The sequence below is a fragment of the Alosa alosa genome, chromosome 24, assembly GCF_017589495.1.
Source record: "Alosa alosa isolate M-15738 ecotype Scorff River chromosome 24, AALO_Geno_1.1, whole genome shotgun sequence".
Lineage (NCBI taxonomy): Eukaryota > Metazoa > Chordata > Actinopteri > Clupeiformes > Clupeidae > Alosa > Alosa alosa.
Window position 1 is genome coordinate 12,963,296 of NC_063212.1, and position 18,118 is coordinate 12,981,413.

At 39.5% G+C, this 18,118-nt stretch overlaps 2 protein-coding genes across 2 annotated transcripts; one reads left to right on the forward strand and one right to left on the reverse strand.

Moving 5' to 3' along the window:
• Window positions 1–1,812: 1,812 nt before the first annotated feature.
• tor2a (torsin family 2, member A) lies at window positions 1,813–5,206 on the reverse strand. Its single transcript, XM_048236245.1, has 5 exons — window positions 4,658–5,206; window positions 3,903–4,168; window positions 3,545–3,720; window positions 3,239–3,366; window positions 1,813–2,595 (listed from the first exon to the last, which is right to left on the reverse strand). Exons 1-5 carry the CDS (start codon window positions 4,812–4,814, stop codon window positions 2,351–2,353), a joined length of 972 nt encoding a protein of 323 aa, XP_048092202.1. The 5' UTR covers window positions 4,815–5,206; the 3' UTR covers window positions 1,813–2,350.
• Window positions 5,207–9,468: 4,262 nt separating this feature from the next.
• On the forward strand, window positions 9,469–17,805 carry cfap157 (cilia and flagella associated protein 157). The gene is made up of 9 exons (XM_048235898.1): window positions 9,469–9,684; window positions 11,180–11,451; window positions 12,555–12,708; window positions 12,903–13,170; window positions 14,009–14,139; window positions 14,609–14,759; window positions 15,205–15,377; window positions 16,000–16,149; window positions 17,505–17,805. The coding sequence occupies exons 1-9, from the start codon at window positions 9,476–9,478 to the stop codon at window positions 17,569–17,571; spliced, it is 1,575 nt and encodes a 524-aa protein (XP_048091855.1). The 5' UTR covers window positions 9,469–9,475; the 3' UTR covers window positions 17,572–17,805.
• The last annotated feature ends 313 nt before the right edge of the window (window positions 17,806–18,118 follow it).

Below are 18,118 nucleotides of genomic sequence, written 5' to 3' on the forward strand. Positions count from 1 at the left end.
TCTTTAAGAATAGTATTTTCTTGTACATCATGTTAATAAGAATTCTTGAATTTACCTGTAGGCTTTAGAAACACACTTTGGCTCTAGTTTGGCACCCATTTCATAGAATGACCCGTCTAGTCTTTTACCTCTGAGGATCAAAGGTAAAAGACCATTTTGAATACTTTTGTGCACATGAAGTTCCTCTTTACAAGTCACAATCAAAACAGAATACCAGACATAATATACCACAAGACGAAACCAATAATATAACCTCACTCTCGCCAGATGAATTTCGTTCCGCCTAGCTCCACTCATCCATCTGGGATCGATCCATTGGAGAGGTGTTTCAGAAGGCTGGGCCTTATCAAAAATCCATGCATATGATTTGGATACGTCACATCTATGAAATTCCCGCCCTGCGTCCTGATTGGCTCTACCATAAAATCTGGCGCCGAAATCACTCTCAATGGAAGCGATCCCAGATGGATGTGAGTGGAGCTAGGCGGAACGAAATTCATCTGGCGAGTCAGGTTACCAATAATGGACCATCCTACAGCATTAAGTTAGGATCTTCTGGATTAATTCTAAAAGAGGCCATCATTGCTGTACAAATATTTTTTCTGTTTAGAGATTAGAAATATTTTCTGCTTAGAATTTCTGACAATAGAATCTGGTTACAAATAAAGGTCACATAAGAACTGATAAACAGAGTGAAATGAATTGTAATTGGTTTATTAAAATTCCACTGTACCCATAATGCAAGTGCTGTATTTCTCCTATATTTTGGAATTGTTTTAAAACAATATGCAGACAGGAATTTATGTTTTTGAGGCATGTTTTAATAAGCAACTAGTTTTGCAGAATCCTCTTTGAATGCCACTAAAGGTGCACATGGAGAGAGCAGACCTCTCTTCAGGACAAAAGTCCTCTCTCACGATGATTACAGTCTGCAATTTAGATCCGCTCCCAAATGTAATGGGTTCTTCTTAAGCCCATGTTACTCAGCCACTTCCAAGTTTCATGAACATCAGCCTGGCTCTTTTGCATAATCCTCCTGACAGACAAACCAACAGACCAAACCACAAATAACCGAAAACGTCTCTGGCAGAGTGAATCAGACAGTACATGATCATAAGAAGGACAAATAAATACACCTGTTATTCCAAATAGCTGCCCATCTGCCCTCTGCAGTTCTGTGGCCACATTGTACCATCCCGCGGAAATGTAAGGAAATCATTTGCATGCATTCAAGATGGAAAATTAACTTGTTTGACAAACTGCTTATTGCTGCTTTAAATTAGGGTGTACTATGCGTTGCAAAATGAAGAGAACATTAATGTAAAAGTATGACATGACATTAATGTAAAACCATTATATGGCATTAATGTAAAAGCATGACATGCCATTAATGTAAAAGCATGACATGCCATTAAAGCTGCAGTTGGCAAGATTTTTTTGATCATATTCCCTGAAACCGACACTATGCTCCGACAGAACAACAAAAATCAGCCGGTTTTAGAAAAAAAAAAACACACTTCTACCTCCACCTAGAGCCTTTTATTTGTTTTGTAAAAATCCACAGCTCCCGGTTCTTCTGGTCCAATCAAAGCAGGGCTGTGTGAAATCTGACTGTCAATCACAGTCTGGTCCAATCTGGTGCGCACTGACGAGCACAAACTCGATGAGAGGGTGCTCAGTGGTAGTGGGGGAGGGGCATGAGAGTTGTAAACATTCAAAATGTTGGCTAAGTCCCCTCAATCTGTCAGACTTGCCAACTGCAGCTTTAATGTACTGTAATACACTAAGCAATAACTGTAGAAACACAACCAGCAGGAGAGTAGAAGAATTTATCTGATTGATGGTTGCAAAACAAATCACAGATTACCAAAAAAGACAATAAACAATGGTGTTGAAAGTTCAGTTAATGATGGTACCATTGTTTGACTGATTAAAAAAAAAAAAAAACCCATAAATAAACAGACTTGGCAGCCCTTAATATGGCTGAGGGTTCTGCGTTTGTAAAACCTATGGTTTGGGTGGGAAACTCCAAACTCCAAGACACTGCTCCAAAGGACCACAGTTTTGTCTTTTAGAATGATTTTCAGTCCACCATCTCCTCTGTGCCCACAATGTACTGAGATGTATTGTGGGAACTTCTCTCACAGTGGTCCATGAAGTTGAGAAGCACAGGTGAAGGATAATTCCGTAGCGAGTCGACCTCTACTCAGCCATCACTTTCAATCCAGCGTATACATGTATCTAATTCGGATTGCCTCATCACCCTGCTCTTAACACGCCAAAAGGATTATAGCGATCTCACAGATGAGAGAACCTCAGGACTTGTCATTTCCTTGCGCTCATTGAGTTCTCACAGGTAGACGTTCACTTTGGCAGGCACCTGTTTGCAGCCTGTGCTGGAAAACCGGTGTTGTTCATTGGATGTAGGACATATGGCTCTGCTCACTTCCTCAGCCACGTCCACGCAGTGGCATTCCCCTCGCTGGCACAACTCCCGCTGGGCACAGCGCTTCACATGGTGCTGGCACAATGGCAGGAAGGGCACGTAACTGCTGATCAACTTCTGAGAAATGATCCTGGATTTGTAGAAACCAGCTGGGAGGAGAAAACAATAATAATTTCAATCAATATTTATAAACTAATAAAAGGCTGGAGTGTCGCTAAAAAATGCAATATGCAGAGGAAATGCTATACCATTACATCACATATCACTGGCATTGTGATTGAGGCCATTTATAAGTATAATAAATTGACTCAACTACTACTACTACTACTTGACAGTTGGTTTGTGGTGTGCTTTGAGTAAATCTTAGATGCTTAGATGGCCATATCACAATTTCGATCACATACTTGCACACGTCCTTTACGTCATTTCCTGTTACGCTCAGTTGAGTTACAAGTATTCTCCCCTACGCACTCCGATCACACCCACACTATTTAACCTTAGAATTAAGGCAGCCTTATGGAGGTGTGACATGTTTAAAATAGAAGCAGACTGAGTCACAACCGCAGTCATTTTGGCAGTCGCAAAAAGGTGGAACATGGACTCACTCATTGAATAATTAAAATCCCCATAAATTTGACTTTGATTTCATAAAAACTTGTTACCTACAAAAGCATCATTTTTACAATGGTAAAACATGCACAATATATGCAGCCCACAATCTCGAGAACCCCTAGACTGGAGCCTTGTCATCATGGTTCATGTTGTTCAAATTGTGAGTTTTGTTGCCCTTACTGTTGTTAGCGTTGAAGACTGCCTCATTGAGGGGCTCCACCAGGTCTTGCAGTTGTATCTCCTCTCGGTCACGGCCCGCCTTGCGCATCTCCATAGCCACACTGTTAATAACCTCCTGCCCTGTAGAGCTGCAGGAAGTAAACACAGCCAGTTAGCTGGCTAAAATGTGGAAGCCCCTGCCGGGCTGATTTTGCATGTGTCTGCCCAAAATTGAGGTACATTTGTACCATTAAAATACTGAGCTATTCCTTTACCAAATGTGATTTAATACTTCAATGTACTTCGTAAAAAGGACATATGACTGACCTGATAAAAACATAGATGGCTTTGCGATAATTGGTTTGGTAGACGACATGTAATGGGCCAAGATAAGGCTCAAGAACATCAATCAACCCAGAGGGCATCCTCTCCATCTCATCAAAAATAAAGATAGAGCGAGCGCAGGTAGTGAGGTTCCCCTCTATCCAGTGTTTTAGGTTTAACTGAGTATAAAGGGTAAACAACAATTGTAAACATTAATTACAATATTCATTATGAAACGTTTATGCTCATTTGACCAGTAAGATTATGTGTATTGTAATAATATCATAATTGTCACAATTATGTGGCTCACTGTACAGCATAAATTAAGCACTCTTTTCAACAGAGGAGGGAAAATCATTACCCTGTACTGATACAGCCTCTCAGGTAACGGGAAGTGGAGAGTTGGCACAAACTGGTGAATATAGGGGCTACCCATGGCTGTGCCATACAAATATTTAGCCAGCATTGAACTGACAAGGCTCTTGCCTGTTCCTGATGCACCATGGAAGGAGAGCACCAGAGGACGGTCAGGACTTTCCTTTGATAAAAAGTTTGATATTCCTTCTGAAACAATGTCCTGAGCCAGATGCTGTCCATACAAGTTCTTGTAGAGATCCCATTCTAGCCCTGGAATTACATGAACACAAATGTGTAGTTGTTACAGCAATGCATAATTTCACGACATAATACTACAAAATAAACTACAGTATGTGGTATTGACAATGCTGTTGACTGTTACGATGTTGACACACTTTGCACGGTTGCAGTTGCTACACAAAAGCATCAGACATACACTTCACTGTACCAACCCTACACCCAGCTAACCTTCAATCTGTCTCCCCCTAGATGGCACATCCTGAATAATTATGCGGAATTTATGAAATCAGAGTAGCATAGGTAGGAGAAATCTTTTAAAACTCAGCATAGTAGGTCCCTGACACTTTCTGTGAGATGCAGATAAGATTTAACAGGAAGTTGTCCGTTTCTCTGGTAGAACTGTGTAGTTGTGGTAGATTACATACGGAACCATTGAATGGTCACAAACTTTAGCACTTGATAAACCAAGAGACAACCACTCCCCATATCTGTTGTCAGTTGTATACTAGGATAACTTACCTTGTATATTTGGTTTGAAGTCACATTCGCAACTGTCTGAGATTTTGCAATAAATTGTTTTCATCTCAAAACCACAAACCAAGGCATTAACATTGCACCATAACACCAAGACTATAAAGTTAAGGACACTTGGTATCCTCTGGACTGCTACTTCCATGTTATGATTTTCGCTTGAAGTCCGAACAGCTTAACGTTAAGTTAACCTCAACGTTTTTGTATTTCTAAAATCTTGTATGGAATTTCAAACAGTGGTATAACCAAAGTCCATATAGTCATTACAAAGTCTCTGGATTCATTATAAAGTCCGTGGCTTCGTCAAGGATCATGGACGTTAACGTCAGCACAATTATTTCCATGATATCCACTGAACAGTAACGTTATCTAGCTTCTACAACAAGAGAGAAGAAGAAGAATGGACAGGGTCGGCATCATTGCAACGTTGCTTGCATGAAGACAAAGTCCTTTCCAATGTGCAATCTCTGATTTGATCTGAGCAATCCCTGATCTGATGTTCAGTCTCCAATGAAGAGCAATGTGGCAAAGTACATTTCTGACGGTAGCCAGCTAGCAATTAGCCGTCTTAACTTCCGGTCACATTTAGCCGAAAAGATATCAAAATAGAAGTCATTAGTTAGATTTAGGCCTAGTGTTTTAAAAAATAAATTAGACTTATGCCGAGGCTACTTAAAATACGTAGCCATGTTAACAAACTACAGCCTAGTAATACAATATTATACAAAATAGCAACCCTGTTATATTAAAACATTACAGGTAAACATCGGGCATTAGGTAAAACCACTTTTTTACCATTACATTTTTAAATGTGCATGCTGGCACCTGTAGCTGGAACATCTTTGATTCATAATGTGTCCAAGTGACCACGAGAACTTGGGTTTAAGTCTCAAATTCCAACCTGCTCATTTCTTGATCCCATTCCCACCCCATAAAGAAGAAACGTAATGCTGATTCAGAGTTCAGAGAAATGTATTCACACATTATATCAGTATATACCAAGCAGTGAAATGTAAGCCTGGTTAGCTTCATGACTACTTTAAAAAGTAGAATGAATCTAAGTAAAACAGATAAGATTAAAAGCAGTTAATAATAGTTAATTCAATAATTATAATACAGAATTCAATAAAATAATAAAGTGACATGAATAATAATAATAATAATAATAATAATAATAATAATAATAATAATACATCATGTTATTAAAATGGGGTAGAGTATTCATTACAGTAGGCATGTCCATGTTGAGGAGTCTAATGAGAGAAATAGCTTTTTCTTAATCTCTCAGTTTTGGCCATCAAACTGCAGAAGCACTTGCCTGACTTCAACAAACTGAACAGATGCGTGGAGTACTTTATGATTTTAGTGGCTCTGTTCTTGCATCGGCTGATGTATATATCATGCAGCTCATCACCATTTAGTAACTTTAGGGCTTCTACATACTCGACGCACCCGACCGGTAGCGCGACACCGTGACGTCAAAATGATGTAGATCTTGCTGGCGCGCCAGGATTTTAGCATGGTAGCGCGAGGTAGCGCACCACTCATTTTTTCAGTAGGGGTTAAGTCATTGATAGACCTCAGACCCATTAGACCAGCTTCAGACGAAGATGACCGCGTCGCTGGAAGTGCATCATAACAATGGGACACAGAGAATGTCTAATAAGGGGAGAACCTTCACTCTCGAAACGCTTCCGGTGTGGTACTGAATCTAGGGGCGCTCGTGGGCGAGTCCAGAATGAATGGAGGTCTATGGAGCTGTACCCCTCATATTCCACTTTTCTCGGGATATAATTTTTTTTCAAATAATTTGAATATTGTATTCGAAAGGGGAGGCAAAGACAATACACTTGGTTGAGTATTATATTTTTTAAAGTCACTTAATTGTTCTAAAAAGCCTGTCAAACATGTCAATGACGTCATTCATTAGCATGATCATAGCATAGCATAGCATAGCATCAATGCTAGCGTGTTATGGGCAACAACGACCAAATCTGTAAGAAAACGAAAGGACATGACTCCCAGATTATTTCACTTTGGATTGATAATCCATATCCATTTTGAAAATAAAAAATAAAATCTGAGGGTTTCAGTTGTTAAATAAACAATAAAAAACAATAAATGTAGCCATGTAGCTCCATAGGACCCCATGTATTTTGGACCCGCGATCGCCATCTAGGTGAACTCTGGTGAACTGCAGCCAAATTCGGTTTGTATGGGATTAATAGAGAGTGGGGAGGCTCTCCGTAGACGGGCTCTGCTACTAGTGTTCAGAGAATGTCTAAGGGGAGAACCGCCACTCTCGGGAAACTTCCAGTTTCTGAACTGGTTGCAGTTCCTTTTCTGGTTCCACATGAGGGCGCTCACAAATAAGTGCAGAATTAATGGAGGTCTATGGAGCTGTACCCCTCAAATCCATTTTTCTCGGGATATAATTTTTTGCCCAGAAATTTTAATGTTGCATGCGAAAGAGGGGACAGAGAAAATACACACCGCTGAGTATTATATTTTTTGAGTCACTTATTTGTTCTAAAAAGCCTTTCAAATGCGTCAATGACGTCATTCATTAGCAGAAAGCTAGTGTGTTGTGGGCAACAACGACCCAACCTGTAAGAAATCGAAAGGACGTAAGAACTCGTTCATTCAACTTTTTACCTATAATCCATAGTGAGCTTGCAGAAACCACAATCAAATCTTCGATTTTTCAACAACAACCAGGTGAAAGAGACAAATTTAGCCGTCTAGCTCCATAGACCCCCATTGTTTTTGCACTTATTCGTGATCGCCCCTAGCGGAACTGCAACAGATTGCAGGTACAATGGAGTTAATAGGGAGTGATCCGGCTCTCCGTAAACGGGCTCTAGTGTTTCTTAATGCGGATTCTTCTGCTGTGTAACGTAGTTAGCGTTAATCTTTTCACAACAGCGACACCTCTGTTCAGGAGAATATTGCAACTAGTGTCGTGACCACGACACGCGAGTATAAATGGTTACGGCGCTTCTGTGACGTCACATTGTCGCGCTACCGGTCGGGTGCGTCGAGTATGTGGAACATTTAGTCTTCTTGTGCTCTTTAAGAAGATTTTTTAGGCCTACTGTCAGTGAGGGATGAATAATTTATTTTTTTTTTTTTTTAACTCAAAGCCTGTGCTTGTGCTAAGTATAAGTATATATACTTATTTGATACCGTGAGGGAAATTTAGTCTCTGCATTTATCCCAATCCGTGAAACACACTCAGCACACAGTGAAAACACAGTGAGGTGAAGCACACACCAATCCCGGCGTAGTGAGCTGCCTGCAACAACAGCGGCGCTCGGGGAGCAGTGAGGGGTTAGGTGCCTTGCTCAAGGGCACTTCAGCCGTGCCTACTGGTCGGGGTTCGAACCGGCAACCCCCCAGTTACAAGTCCGAAGCGCTAACCAGTAGGCCACGGCTCCCTAAGATGTCATAATTTGGACATTTTGACAAAGTACATGCTGGTATATTCAGTCATCCAGTTCTTGAATATGCCAACCCAGTTTAGGGTTTAGGGATAGCCCTACAGATGGACAGTTTTTCCCCTCTACATGTCATGAGTTCCTGCTGCTGCCTACTCACACAGCTATTGCCCATGAGACATGAATTCTTCCTTCATCATTTTTTAAATGAGCTATTTATTATTACACTGCATGAAAATGCACTGTTCTGTTATCCGAAGTCTTCTTCTTCTTCTTCTTCTTCTTCTTCTTCTTCTTATTCTTCCCACCAAATTTCATGCCTAATTCAGCTTTAACTGTTTAACATTAGAAACTTCGCTCAAACTTTGTAACGTAGGGTCTTGAAAAGGAATGTATTTTTCACTTTTGTAAACTTTATACTTTTTGAGATATTAATAAAAAAAACAAGTTTATTTTTCCCCATAGACTTTGTATGGGGACTATGACATCATAATGGGCTAATTAACTTGATTTGCACCTGTATCAACTTCCAGCTGCTCAACTAGGTCCCATCAAAAAGCTAGTTAAACTGATTGCACCTGTATCAACTGCTTTCTGCTCAATTAGGCCAACTCTCTCTGTGTATCTCCATTCTACAAGGATATAAGGCACATTCCATCCAACTATCCATTCACCCTCTTCAAACCATTCACTCATCTACCCATTAAACTATCCCATGAACATCCATTATACAATCTGCCGATCAACATCCATTCAACTTTCTGTCTATCAACATCCATTACACTATCTACATTTAACTTTTAAACTATATACTCTGTCTCAGGCTTTAAACATACAATCCGGCTCTACAGATCCTGTTCAACTATTTCCTCTGCCCACAACTGTTTCAAAATAAATGTCCTCACTACAATAATTCACTATTAAATAATTTAACTATTTAAACTACTCAACTATTTAACTGTTCAGCCATTTCAACTGTCAGTTGTTATCAACTATGACTTCTGCCAACTGTTATCAAATAAAAGTTTGTTTTGCATTTTATGTTAATATACAGTATGTTTATATTTTCATGCACTGGTAATTTCCTTGTTATTATTATTATTATTATTATTATTATTATTATTATTATTATACTGTTGTTGGGCTATTAGGCAGTTTCAATATGTGGTTTTATGCTGTTGACAGGCCTAGGCATATGCCATGTGGATCTTTGATAATTTCATCTTGAAAGTTTCTCAATAAAGTTTTAAGAAAGTTTCTTGTTATTCGACAAGTAGTTTCAGATATCCTGATTTCAAATGAGCTTTCCTTTTTTCTTCTTTTCTTTCCCACGGCTACGTCATGACTTGTAACCCTTAGCAACGTTGTCATGTGTACTCAGCGAGAACTTCAGCGAGAAGTTGCTTGCTGGATTCGTAGGATGGCTCCAAATAAGAAGAACGGCAAGAAGAACGGAGATAAACCAACAAAGAAAGAAACCATGGGATTTTTTGACAAGTCTTTGGATGAAGCTTCAACAGAAGGAGGCAGAGAGTTCTATCGCGCTCAAATTAGAGACCTAGAAGAACGACTTGAAAAGTATGCTGTGATTTTTTTTATATATCTGTAGGCCTAAGAATTGTGATAGGCTAACGTTACAGTTAGGCCCTACTACGTCTAAAAAATGGCGTGTGAAAATCGATAACGTTACTCAATTGCCTAATTTTCATGGGTTCAGCTGAAAAATTCAAGACATGTCATTCTATGCTACAGTTATCGTTAGCCTATTTCACTCAAATTTTCTTCACAAATTTGGTCAAATCCGCAGAAAGCACTAAACCATTTCCAGTTCACTTTCAACCATAAGTTACTAGTGGCACCTGTTGGCATGCTGACTGCAGGAATGTCCACGAGCTGGACTGCGGTCAGCATGCCAACAGGTGCCACTAGTGCTCCTGTGAAACTGCTCTTCTGTTTGAAGAGTAGCCAAGTCCTCTGCTGACGTCATCGATTTATCTGCAGCCAATTTGATACTGTTAATTTATATTCTCCGTACACTATCTGAACTATAAAGGTATATCTGTTCAATATGCACTTAGTTTATTAAGCATTTCGTATGCGTTATGGTTTGTATATTATAGTTTTATTTATTTTCATTAGATTGATTGAATTGACATTGTTGTTTATTATTGCTATTTTCCTTAATGTAGTTGTTGTTATTTGTATGTCGCTTTGGACAAAAGCATCTGCCAAATCCCATAACCATAACCAGTGGCATCAGTGAAGAATGAAGATTATTGCTGTTCTGATTGCACGTGATTAGCAGACATTTGTTTCTCCTATTCATACATCTTTGTTTATTTTCATTAGGCTATTGATCATTGATATTGCATTGACAATGTTTATTATTGCTATTTTCCTTAATGTAGTCTTACCAACATTTTAAAACTGTTCTTTTATTTTGTAACAATTGTATTGTTGTATTGTCACTTTAGAAAAAAGTGTCTGCTAAATCATATAACCATAACCATCTTACAACAATAATTAGTTGATAAAAAAGTATGAATTATACCATGGAACTTTAAAAAAAAAAAAAAAAAAAAAATCAATAATCACAGTTGTGAGATAAACATTCTGACCAGCCTACTTTATATTTTTTCACTGGTTCCAAGCACCACAACACATCCAACACATCTATTGACTATTGGTGATGGTAAGACTTCACCAATAGTTACGCACGCACACACACACACACACACACACACACACACACACACTTAAGCAATTATTCTACCCAAAAATATATGTTTTGTCAAGTCCTAGTTGTCTATTATGTTTTAGTGCAAAAAAGCCCTCTGGTGTACTAAGAGTTCATACACAGTCCTGGCTCTGTAAATAGGAAACAAGCTGACTCAGACCAAGCCATAAATTGCCATTTTAGGAGCTGTGTAGGCTAATTTGATTGACATCTGCTCAGATATCAACAACCTTTCACCAGAAATGTAGATTACTATAGTAATCACATTGGATGTTACTGGTAGACAATATTCTGATTTAATTTTAACAGCTCTACATATTTTGTTTCTTTCCTTAGGTATCAGCATAAATGTGATGATTTGGAGGTTCGAGAGAAAGATTTCTCCTCAAAATATAGTCATGCAGAGAAAGAAAAGAGAGACATGGTCCTTTACTTGAAACGAGCTGTGGCACAGAAGGAGGATGAACTGTCTGATCTCTCTGAACGACTGATTTCCCTCAACCAAGCCAAGGATGCAGAGAAGGAGACCTTTGAGCTGCAACTGAGTCAACTTCGTCAAGAGTTCCAGGAGGTCAAAGATAAACTTACTTCAGAGAACATGGCCCTTGGTAAAGCTCTATCAATTCAGAGATGGTAGACTCTCTATTGTCTTTGCTGCCTCAGGATTGTTAGCTGACACTTGTATCCAAAGTAACTCAAAGTAACACAAATGAATATACAATATCATTAACAATATCAATGACAACAACACAAATAATTATAAGTAGATGTACCGCAGAGCGGTACAAAATATGACCGCCGCCCAGTCCAGCACATTTTTTCCACAAAAATAAATCACGCTGAAAGGCCTATATGATTCTAACTGTCTAAATTGCATTATCCACACTCAATTCTCACTGGTATCTGCTAGACAACAAGTACCAAAACATGATTAGTTCATAGATTTCACATGTAAAATTCATTTTATACAACTCCACCCCCATCTTGCCTGTTCATAATTCTGAGAAATTCTTGAATTGTGTGCATGTGTGCGTGCACACGTTTATGTTTGTGTGTGTGTGTGTGTGTGTGTGTGTGCATGTGTGCATGCTTGTGTGTTTGTCTGCGTATGTGGTTTGTGCATGTGCATGCATGCGTACATATGTCTACTGTGTGAGTATGTGTCATACGTATGATTACTGTGAATGTATGTGTGTGCGTGTGTATCTGTTTATGCACATGTGTGCACATGGAATGGGTTAACATGACCCCTGGAGGCAAACATACAGAAAAAATTGGTCATCCTAGGCCCTACGGTTCTCAAGATATTCAAGATATAAGTAGTCTGCCCTACCCTCCTTTCGGGGGGTCCAGTCCAGCGGGGGGGCTACAGATCAAAACGAAAAACGATGGTTCCATGCTATCCATGTGGGGTTACATGCCCACCAAGTTTCGTGTACCCCGGTCTTTCCGTGTCCTGGGAATCCTTGACGGAAATTTCTGACTAAACCTATATGACCGCCGCTTCGCTTAATAATGTTATATATATATTTGAATGGCCTTCTGTTCTGAGTTCTGAGTGCAGGTATCGACTGATGTCAAAATGGTATTTATCGGCTGGCAGATTAATCTGTCAGACACAAGTTTCTAATGTTACAAGTGTAACATCTCACAGACTCCACACAGAGCATGCATTCAACCATGTTTCCATAATGTGTTATTTCTATCTTAGCTGGAAAGCTGGCAGCCCTCGAGGAGTTCCGGGCCCAGAAAGAGGACCTGATGGCACAGGTAACCTCCCTGGAGGAGCAGCTAGAAGGACAAAAACAGGAGCACCAGGCAATCATCTACAACTTGGAAAGAAAGGCTGTACTGGACAATGACAGGTTGAGACTGCAGCTCATACTATTTTCGTCTTTATGGAAATGCCATTCAAAATATGCTCTTTCATGAGCAGTATATGATGTTTGTTTTGAGTGTTTACCTTGAATGTTTATACCAGTGAATGTTCTTGTAATTCACATAAATGGAGCAGTTGAATGGAGAAATAAAGTAATTGTAAAACTGAATGTGGTTTTAGGCTTAAGAAGGAGATGCAACAGCACGTAGCAGCCGTGGCAGCAGAGTTTAGACGTGTCTCCGACAAAAAGATGCCAGAGACCACTATGAGAGCCATTTATGAGAATGTGTCAGTGACGGCACAGATCAAGCAGCTCTCAGACAAGAGCAAGGACCTGTTGGACAAGAATGAGGCGCTAAGTGAAAAAGAGAAAAAACTCCAACGGGAAGTGAAGGTGCTTGAGCCACTTCTTGAGGAGATGACAAGGAAGAGTCTGACCAACGCAAAGGTATGATATTCTTACCGAGGGAGCTGTTTAACGTCTTAGCTGCTAATTTAGTATATGGTAGTGAGAACAGCCTATAGTGCCCAGGTGAGTTGTGTTAGATAAACTTGAGGTAAAGAGAATTCTGCTCTGGAGATTAAAATAAAAAAAAAGTTTATCTCACAACTGTGATAGTACAAATATATATACTCTTTTGATCCCGTGAGGGAAACGGTCTCTACATTTATCCCAATCCGTGAATTAGTGAAACACACTCAGCACACAGTGAACACACAGTGAGGTGAAGCACACACTAATCCCGGCGCAGTGAGCTGCCTGCAACAACAGCGGCACTCGGGGAGCAGTGAGGGGTTAGGTGCCTTGCTCAAGGGCACTTCCTACTGGTCGGGGTTCAAACCGGCAACCCTCTGGTTACAAGTCCGAAGTGCTAACCAGTAGGCCACGGCTGCCCTGAGTGATGGTTTTATTATTTAACAGTTAGTGTTTCATATTGTCAGTTTAGTTAATGTCATTCTTGTGTATTTATTAAGGCTGTAGACAACAATAAGAACAATATCTTGGTGAAACCAAACAAAGCTGAAGCTTTCGCACATTGATTAATTAAATGCTAACCAATCTCAACCCACTTGGTGATATGGGTCATTTTCTCCATCTTTATTTGGCCCGAGAATATCATAAAGTTATTAGGTCACAATTATAAGGAACATAAATGCCTTATCTTTTATTCTGATAGACTACTGTACTATTTTTTATTGTTATGAACAGTAAATGATTCCATTTAGTTTGTTTCAGAAAACATCTTCTTTGTTATTTGACAATGCAATTTTCTGTGGTTATTTAGGTGGTCCATCAGCTCACAGAAAAGTGCAAACAGATGAATGCTGAGGTGGCAGCAGCTGAGAGAATCTGCCAGGGGTATCAACAGTTGCAAAATGATCATTCTACCTTACAAACTGAGATGAAACTCTTAAGGTATGATCTGAAGTCATATACGTAACGTAGGGTCCTATTTTTATTGGTGTTCCTGGGTGTTCTATAAGGGTGTGAGTCTTCACTGGTCTCTGGGTTTGATTTGAATATGATTCAAAGGGTAATGATTAAATCATAGAAGAACATAGATTCTCGATTCATCACACAATTTTCCCTTCAGACTATTTATGAAACAGCTATTCTTAAAAATGAATGACATTGCATAAAAGTTATCTCCTTTTTCAAATAATATTATAGTCTCCCCAATTGGCACTCCTGGTAGATGAGTAAGCAATTCAATATATTCACTTTTTAGTGAATTAACTTTGTCTCACATTAAAGAAAAATGAACACATGCACACATCACTCATATCTACATTTTGGCCACTGTCAAGAGTTGCTGTTTTGTAATAATTGACAATATGATTTAAAACTCCGTTCTGTATTTGTGTGCATGCGTGTGTATGTGTAGACAGAATCTAATTACAGGACAGGAGACGTATAAGAAGTGCCAAGCTGAAGCAGACAAACTGTCTAAGGAGCTTGCACAGGAACGGACACTCAGGGAACAACTGGAGAATATTTTACAAGATGCTGCTACAGCATTGAAAGACATCTTGAAGGTATTACCAGACTTATTGTGCCTGTACATTTTGATGAAAAAGAAGCTGTGCCACCTAATATAAAGGATACCTATAATGTATAATATATACAGCTCTTTCCCCTAAGTGTATGTGAATAGTAATAATTTTACAGTAGAATGATTGACCAGAGCTCACAAACAAACTACTTCCTCAGACTACCCATCATGAATGGATGAATGACCATAATCAGAGGATCAGAGAGCTATATGACTATAGCTTAATACATAGTTATTTATAAACATGTTTTATAAACGTTAACTTTATGGTTGAATTTGATTTAGAAACATGTAAACATATCTTCATACTGTGCTTCCCACGTCATCAAGTTAGTCATGAATACTTAAATGCAATTTTAAAAAGACAATGCAACTTAATCAATGGTGCACTTTGTCATTACATTGCTGTTACCTCTAAAACCTGACAGCAAGTACCGCGGATGGATGACTCCGAGGTGAAGGCTCTGGCTCGCCGCAGTCAGATGCTGCAGAAACTACTGGCTGTGCTGGACAGTGCAGCAGTGCTGGGGAAAGGCCCTGCCCTCTCAGAATTTCTTAGAGACGGAAAAGATATCCATCAGCTTGAGCCAGGCATTGCAAGGTACAGTCTGGCCATCTATTAATTAAGCAATATACTGTAGCACGAGTGAAAGTAGCGCTGGTAACAGATATTACCATGGCTGTGATTCAGCTGTAGGCACGAGGCCAGAGGCCGAGTTGTATAACAATGAATGATTAAGATGAATTAATCAATGATTACCCAGATAAACCACAACATCAAAGAGCCAGGTTCATCAGTATGGCAGGTAGAGAGTGCATACTCTACTAATTTTACTGTTCCGACATATGCCTCTGAGAGTGCAGTCCTTTGGCAGGGGGACCATGGACAACTTCAGCCCATGTCCAGGGTTCTGCCCAGTGGACTGTTATCACTCTATGAGGGAAAATAAATGCCTGGCCATTAAATGGGTGTGAGCTGATTTAAATATAATTTGGTGGGGCTTAAATGTGTTAGAGGCTGGCCACAGGGCGTTGCCTTGGCTGGAGTGTATGAACATATATGGAATTACCCTGTATTAAACTGCAACTCTGTGCCAGTGATTAATAGGACCACTGCATGTCATCCATCGTAAAAAACCTTAACATACTTTGATACACGACCTTATCAAAGGTCAGATTGCATGATGATTACCCACATTTACTCTGCTCTGTGATGTCTGCAGGCAGGGCTTATTCTCTCCTCAGTTAAAGGCTACTCCTCGTATCTCTCACTTCAAGACTGGTGACCTTGGTATTGTTCCAGCACTCAAAAGTAACTGCTCCTCAAAAAAGATGGATTCTCTCTCCAAGACCGTGCCCTCGTCCCTGCCCAAGTGAGTTGTGTGAATATAAGAAATATGTCCAAAACTAAACTGCATTTGCATGAGAAAATGTGCTGAGCATTTAGTAAAGGGTCATCGACAGTAACTGGATCAGACATGGGAATAAAAAACATTGCACTAAGTAATGTTTAAAGGGACACCAGGCAACATTTTCGTGTTAAATTACTCATCTTCGTAAGTCGGTATATGGTTAAATGACTCATTACAGGGCGAATTAAGACTCTCTCGTCCGCCCCTACTGCCTGTAGGAAGAATATCCCGCTTGCAAGTTCAGTGTATCGTACCCGCTGACCGAAGCAGGATCAGTTTACATCCTGCATCCACAGCACAGAGGCAGGCTAACGAAACGCTAGCGATTGTTGCAAACGTGTGTATAATGGCAGAGCCGGCAAAGAAGCAGCGAAAACCCTTGACGGAAGATGCAAAGAAAAGGAAAAGAGCTTCAGACCGAGCGATGGGGAGTTTCGTGGAAAAAAGCATCAGGCTTGCCTGGTGTCCCTTTAAGTTAGACATGGGAATAAAAAAACATTGCATTAAGTAATGTTTAAGTTAGACATGGGAATAAAACACATTGCACTAAGTAATGTTTAAGTTAGACATGGGAATAAAAAAACATTGCATTAAGTAATGTTTAAGTTAGACATGGGAATAAAACACATTGCACTAAGTAATGTTTAAGTTAGACATGGGAATAAAACACATTGCATTAAGTAATGTTTAAGTTAGACATGGGAATAAAACACATTGCACTAAGTAATGTTTAAGTTAGACATGGGAATAAAACACATTGCACTAAGTAATGTTTAAGTTAGACATGGGAATAAAACACCGAAAGTAATGTTTAAAGGAGCTATGTGGCTGGTTTGCATTCTACCGTCAGTGGATATCTGGACAACACAGAGCATAGACATGACATTACATAAAAACAGTTGTTTCTCCAAAAATCACTCCACATACAGTAGCACCTTTAACAAAGTATGGCTTTTTTTTTTTCCCAAGCCTACCCACACCTAAGATGTACTGTATTTGCCAGGGGTCAGGCCCTGATAATTAATTGACCTTCATATATTGTCTACATGTAAACTTTGACTTGCATGCCAGCATGTGGCTCCTCCATCTGCTGTAGGTCCCAAAGAGGAAAAGTAGCCCCAGATCTTCACACTGAAATTGAAATGCTATTTCTGTTAATTGTACAATTTTATCTATAGGATTCACAAAGGATCAATTGGCACTGTATGGCTATAGCTGCAATAGCTGATATTATAACCCCCAAAAAAAAAAAAAAAACAGGAGGTATCAGTTGGCTTGATTCTGTCTGAGTTCTGTAATATCACTTTGTATCTCAGGAAAAACCAGGAGTGTAAGAAAAAGGGACTTCCAGAACAGCTGTGCAAAGGCTCCTCTAAAGTCTAACTTTAGAGGGGTTTCCCAGGCACCACAAAGCACTACTGGTAACAAGATCTTCGTCAGGTCCAGCACAGTGATGCTTTTCACAGAGGACCTCCAATGTCCTCTGGTACAAATCTCCACACACATGAAATCAACACACTGAAATACAATATTATTAACAGCATGTTACTTGTTTATTGTCTTGTTTAACGCTTTATTGATAACAGCCTGAATTCATGAATAAATTATACAGTAAGACCTACTTTTCTCTTTCCTTTGTCCAGTGTTTTTACAGGCAGTCACATACCTGTTTCCCTTGGTCACTTCTTGTCAAAACACCGGATTTATACTGTTTCTGCACAATTATTTAAACACGCATAGTGGTGTCTCGCAAGGACCCTGTTCATGTTGCACAGTAATTGTAATGATATTTTGAGCCTGTTATGAGGCATAATAGCTTTGTAACCACCTGGCTGCACTAACCACTAGCAGGATAACTCAAGCTATGTAATAGTTTTTTACTGTCAGTACTTGGTGACCTAGAACAGCAGGTCCCCTTTAAGCCAGACAT

Bases quoted from the DNA above. Each gene is read 5' to 3' on its own strand.
- tor2a (XM_048236245.1), bottom strand. From the start codon at position 4,814: ATGGAAGTAGCAGTCCAGAGGATACCAAGTGTCCTTAACTTTATAGTC. The intron at 3,367-3,544 runs GTCAGTCATATG...TACTTCCTGCAG, and splicing joins GCCATCTATGTTTTTATCAG to CTCTACAGGGCAGGAGGTTA. The intron at 2,596-3,238 runs GTAAGGGCAACA...TTCTCCTCCCAG, and splicing joins AGTCTTCAACGCTAACAACA to CTGGTTTCTACAAATCCAGG.
- cfap157 (XM_048235898.1), top strand. From the start codon at position 9,476: ATGTGTACTCAGCGAGAACTTCAGCGAGAAGTTGCTTGCTGGATTCGT. The intron at 9,685-11,179 runs GTATGCTGTGAT...TTCTTTCCTTAG, and splicing joins CTAGAAGAACGACTTGAAAA to GTATCAGCATAAATGTGATG. The intron at 14,140-14,608 runs GTATGATCTGAA...GTGTATGTGTAG, and splicing joins ACTGAGATGAAACTCTTAAG to ACAGAATCTAATTACAGGAC.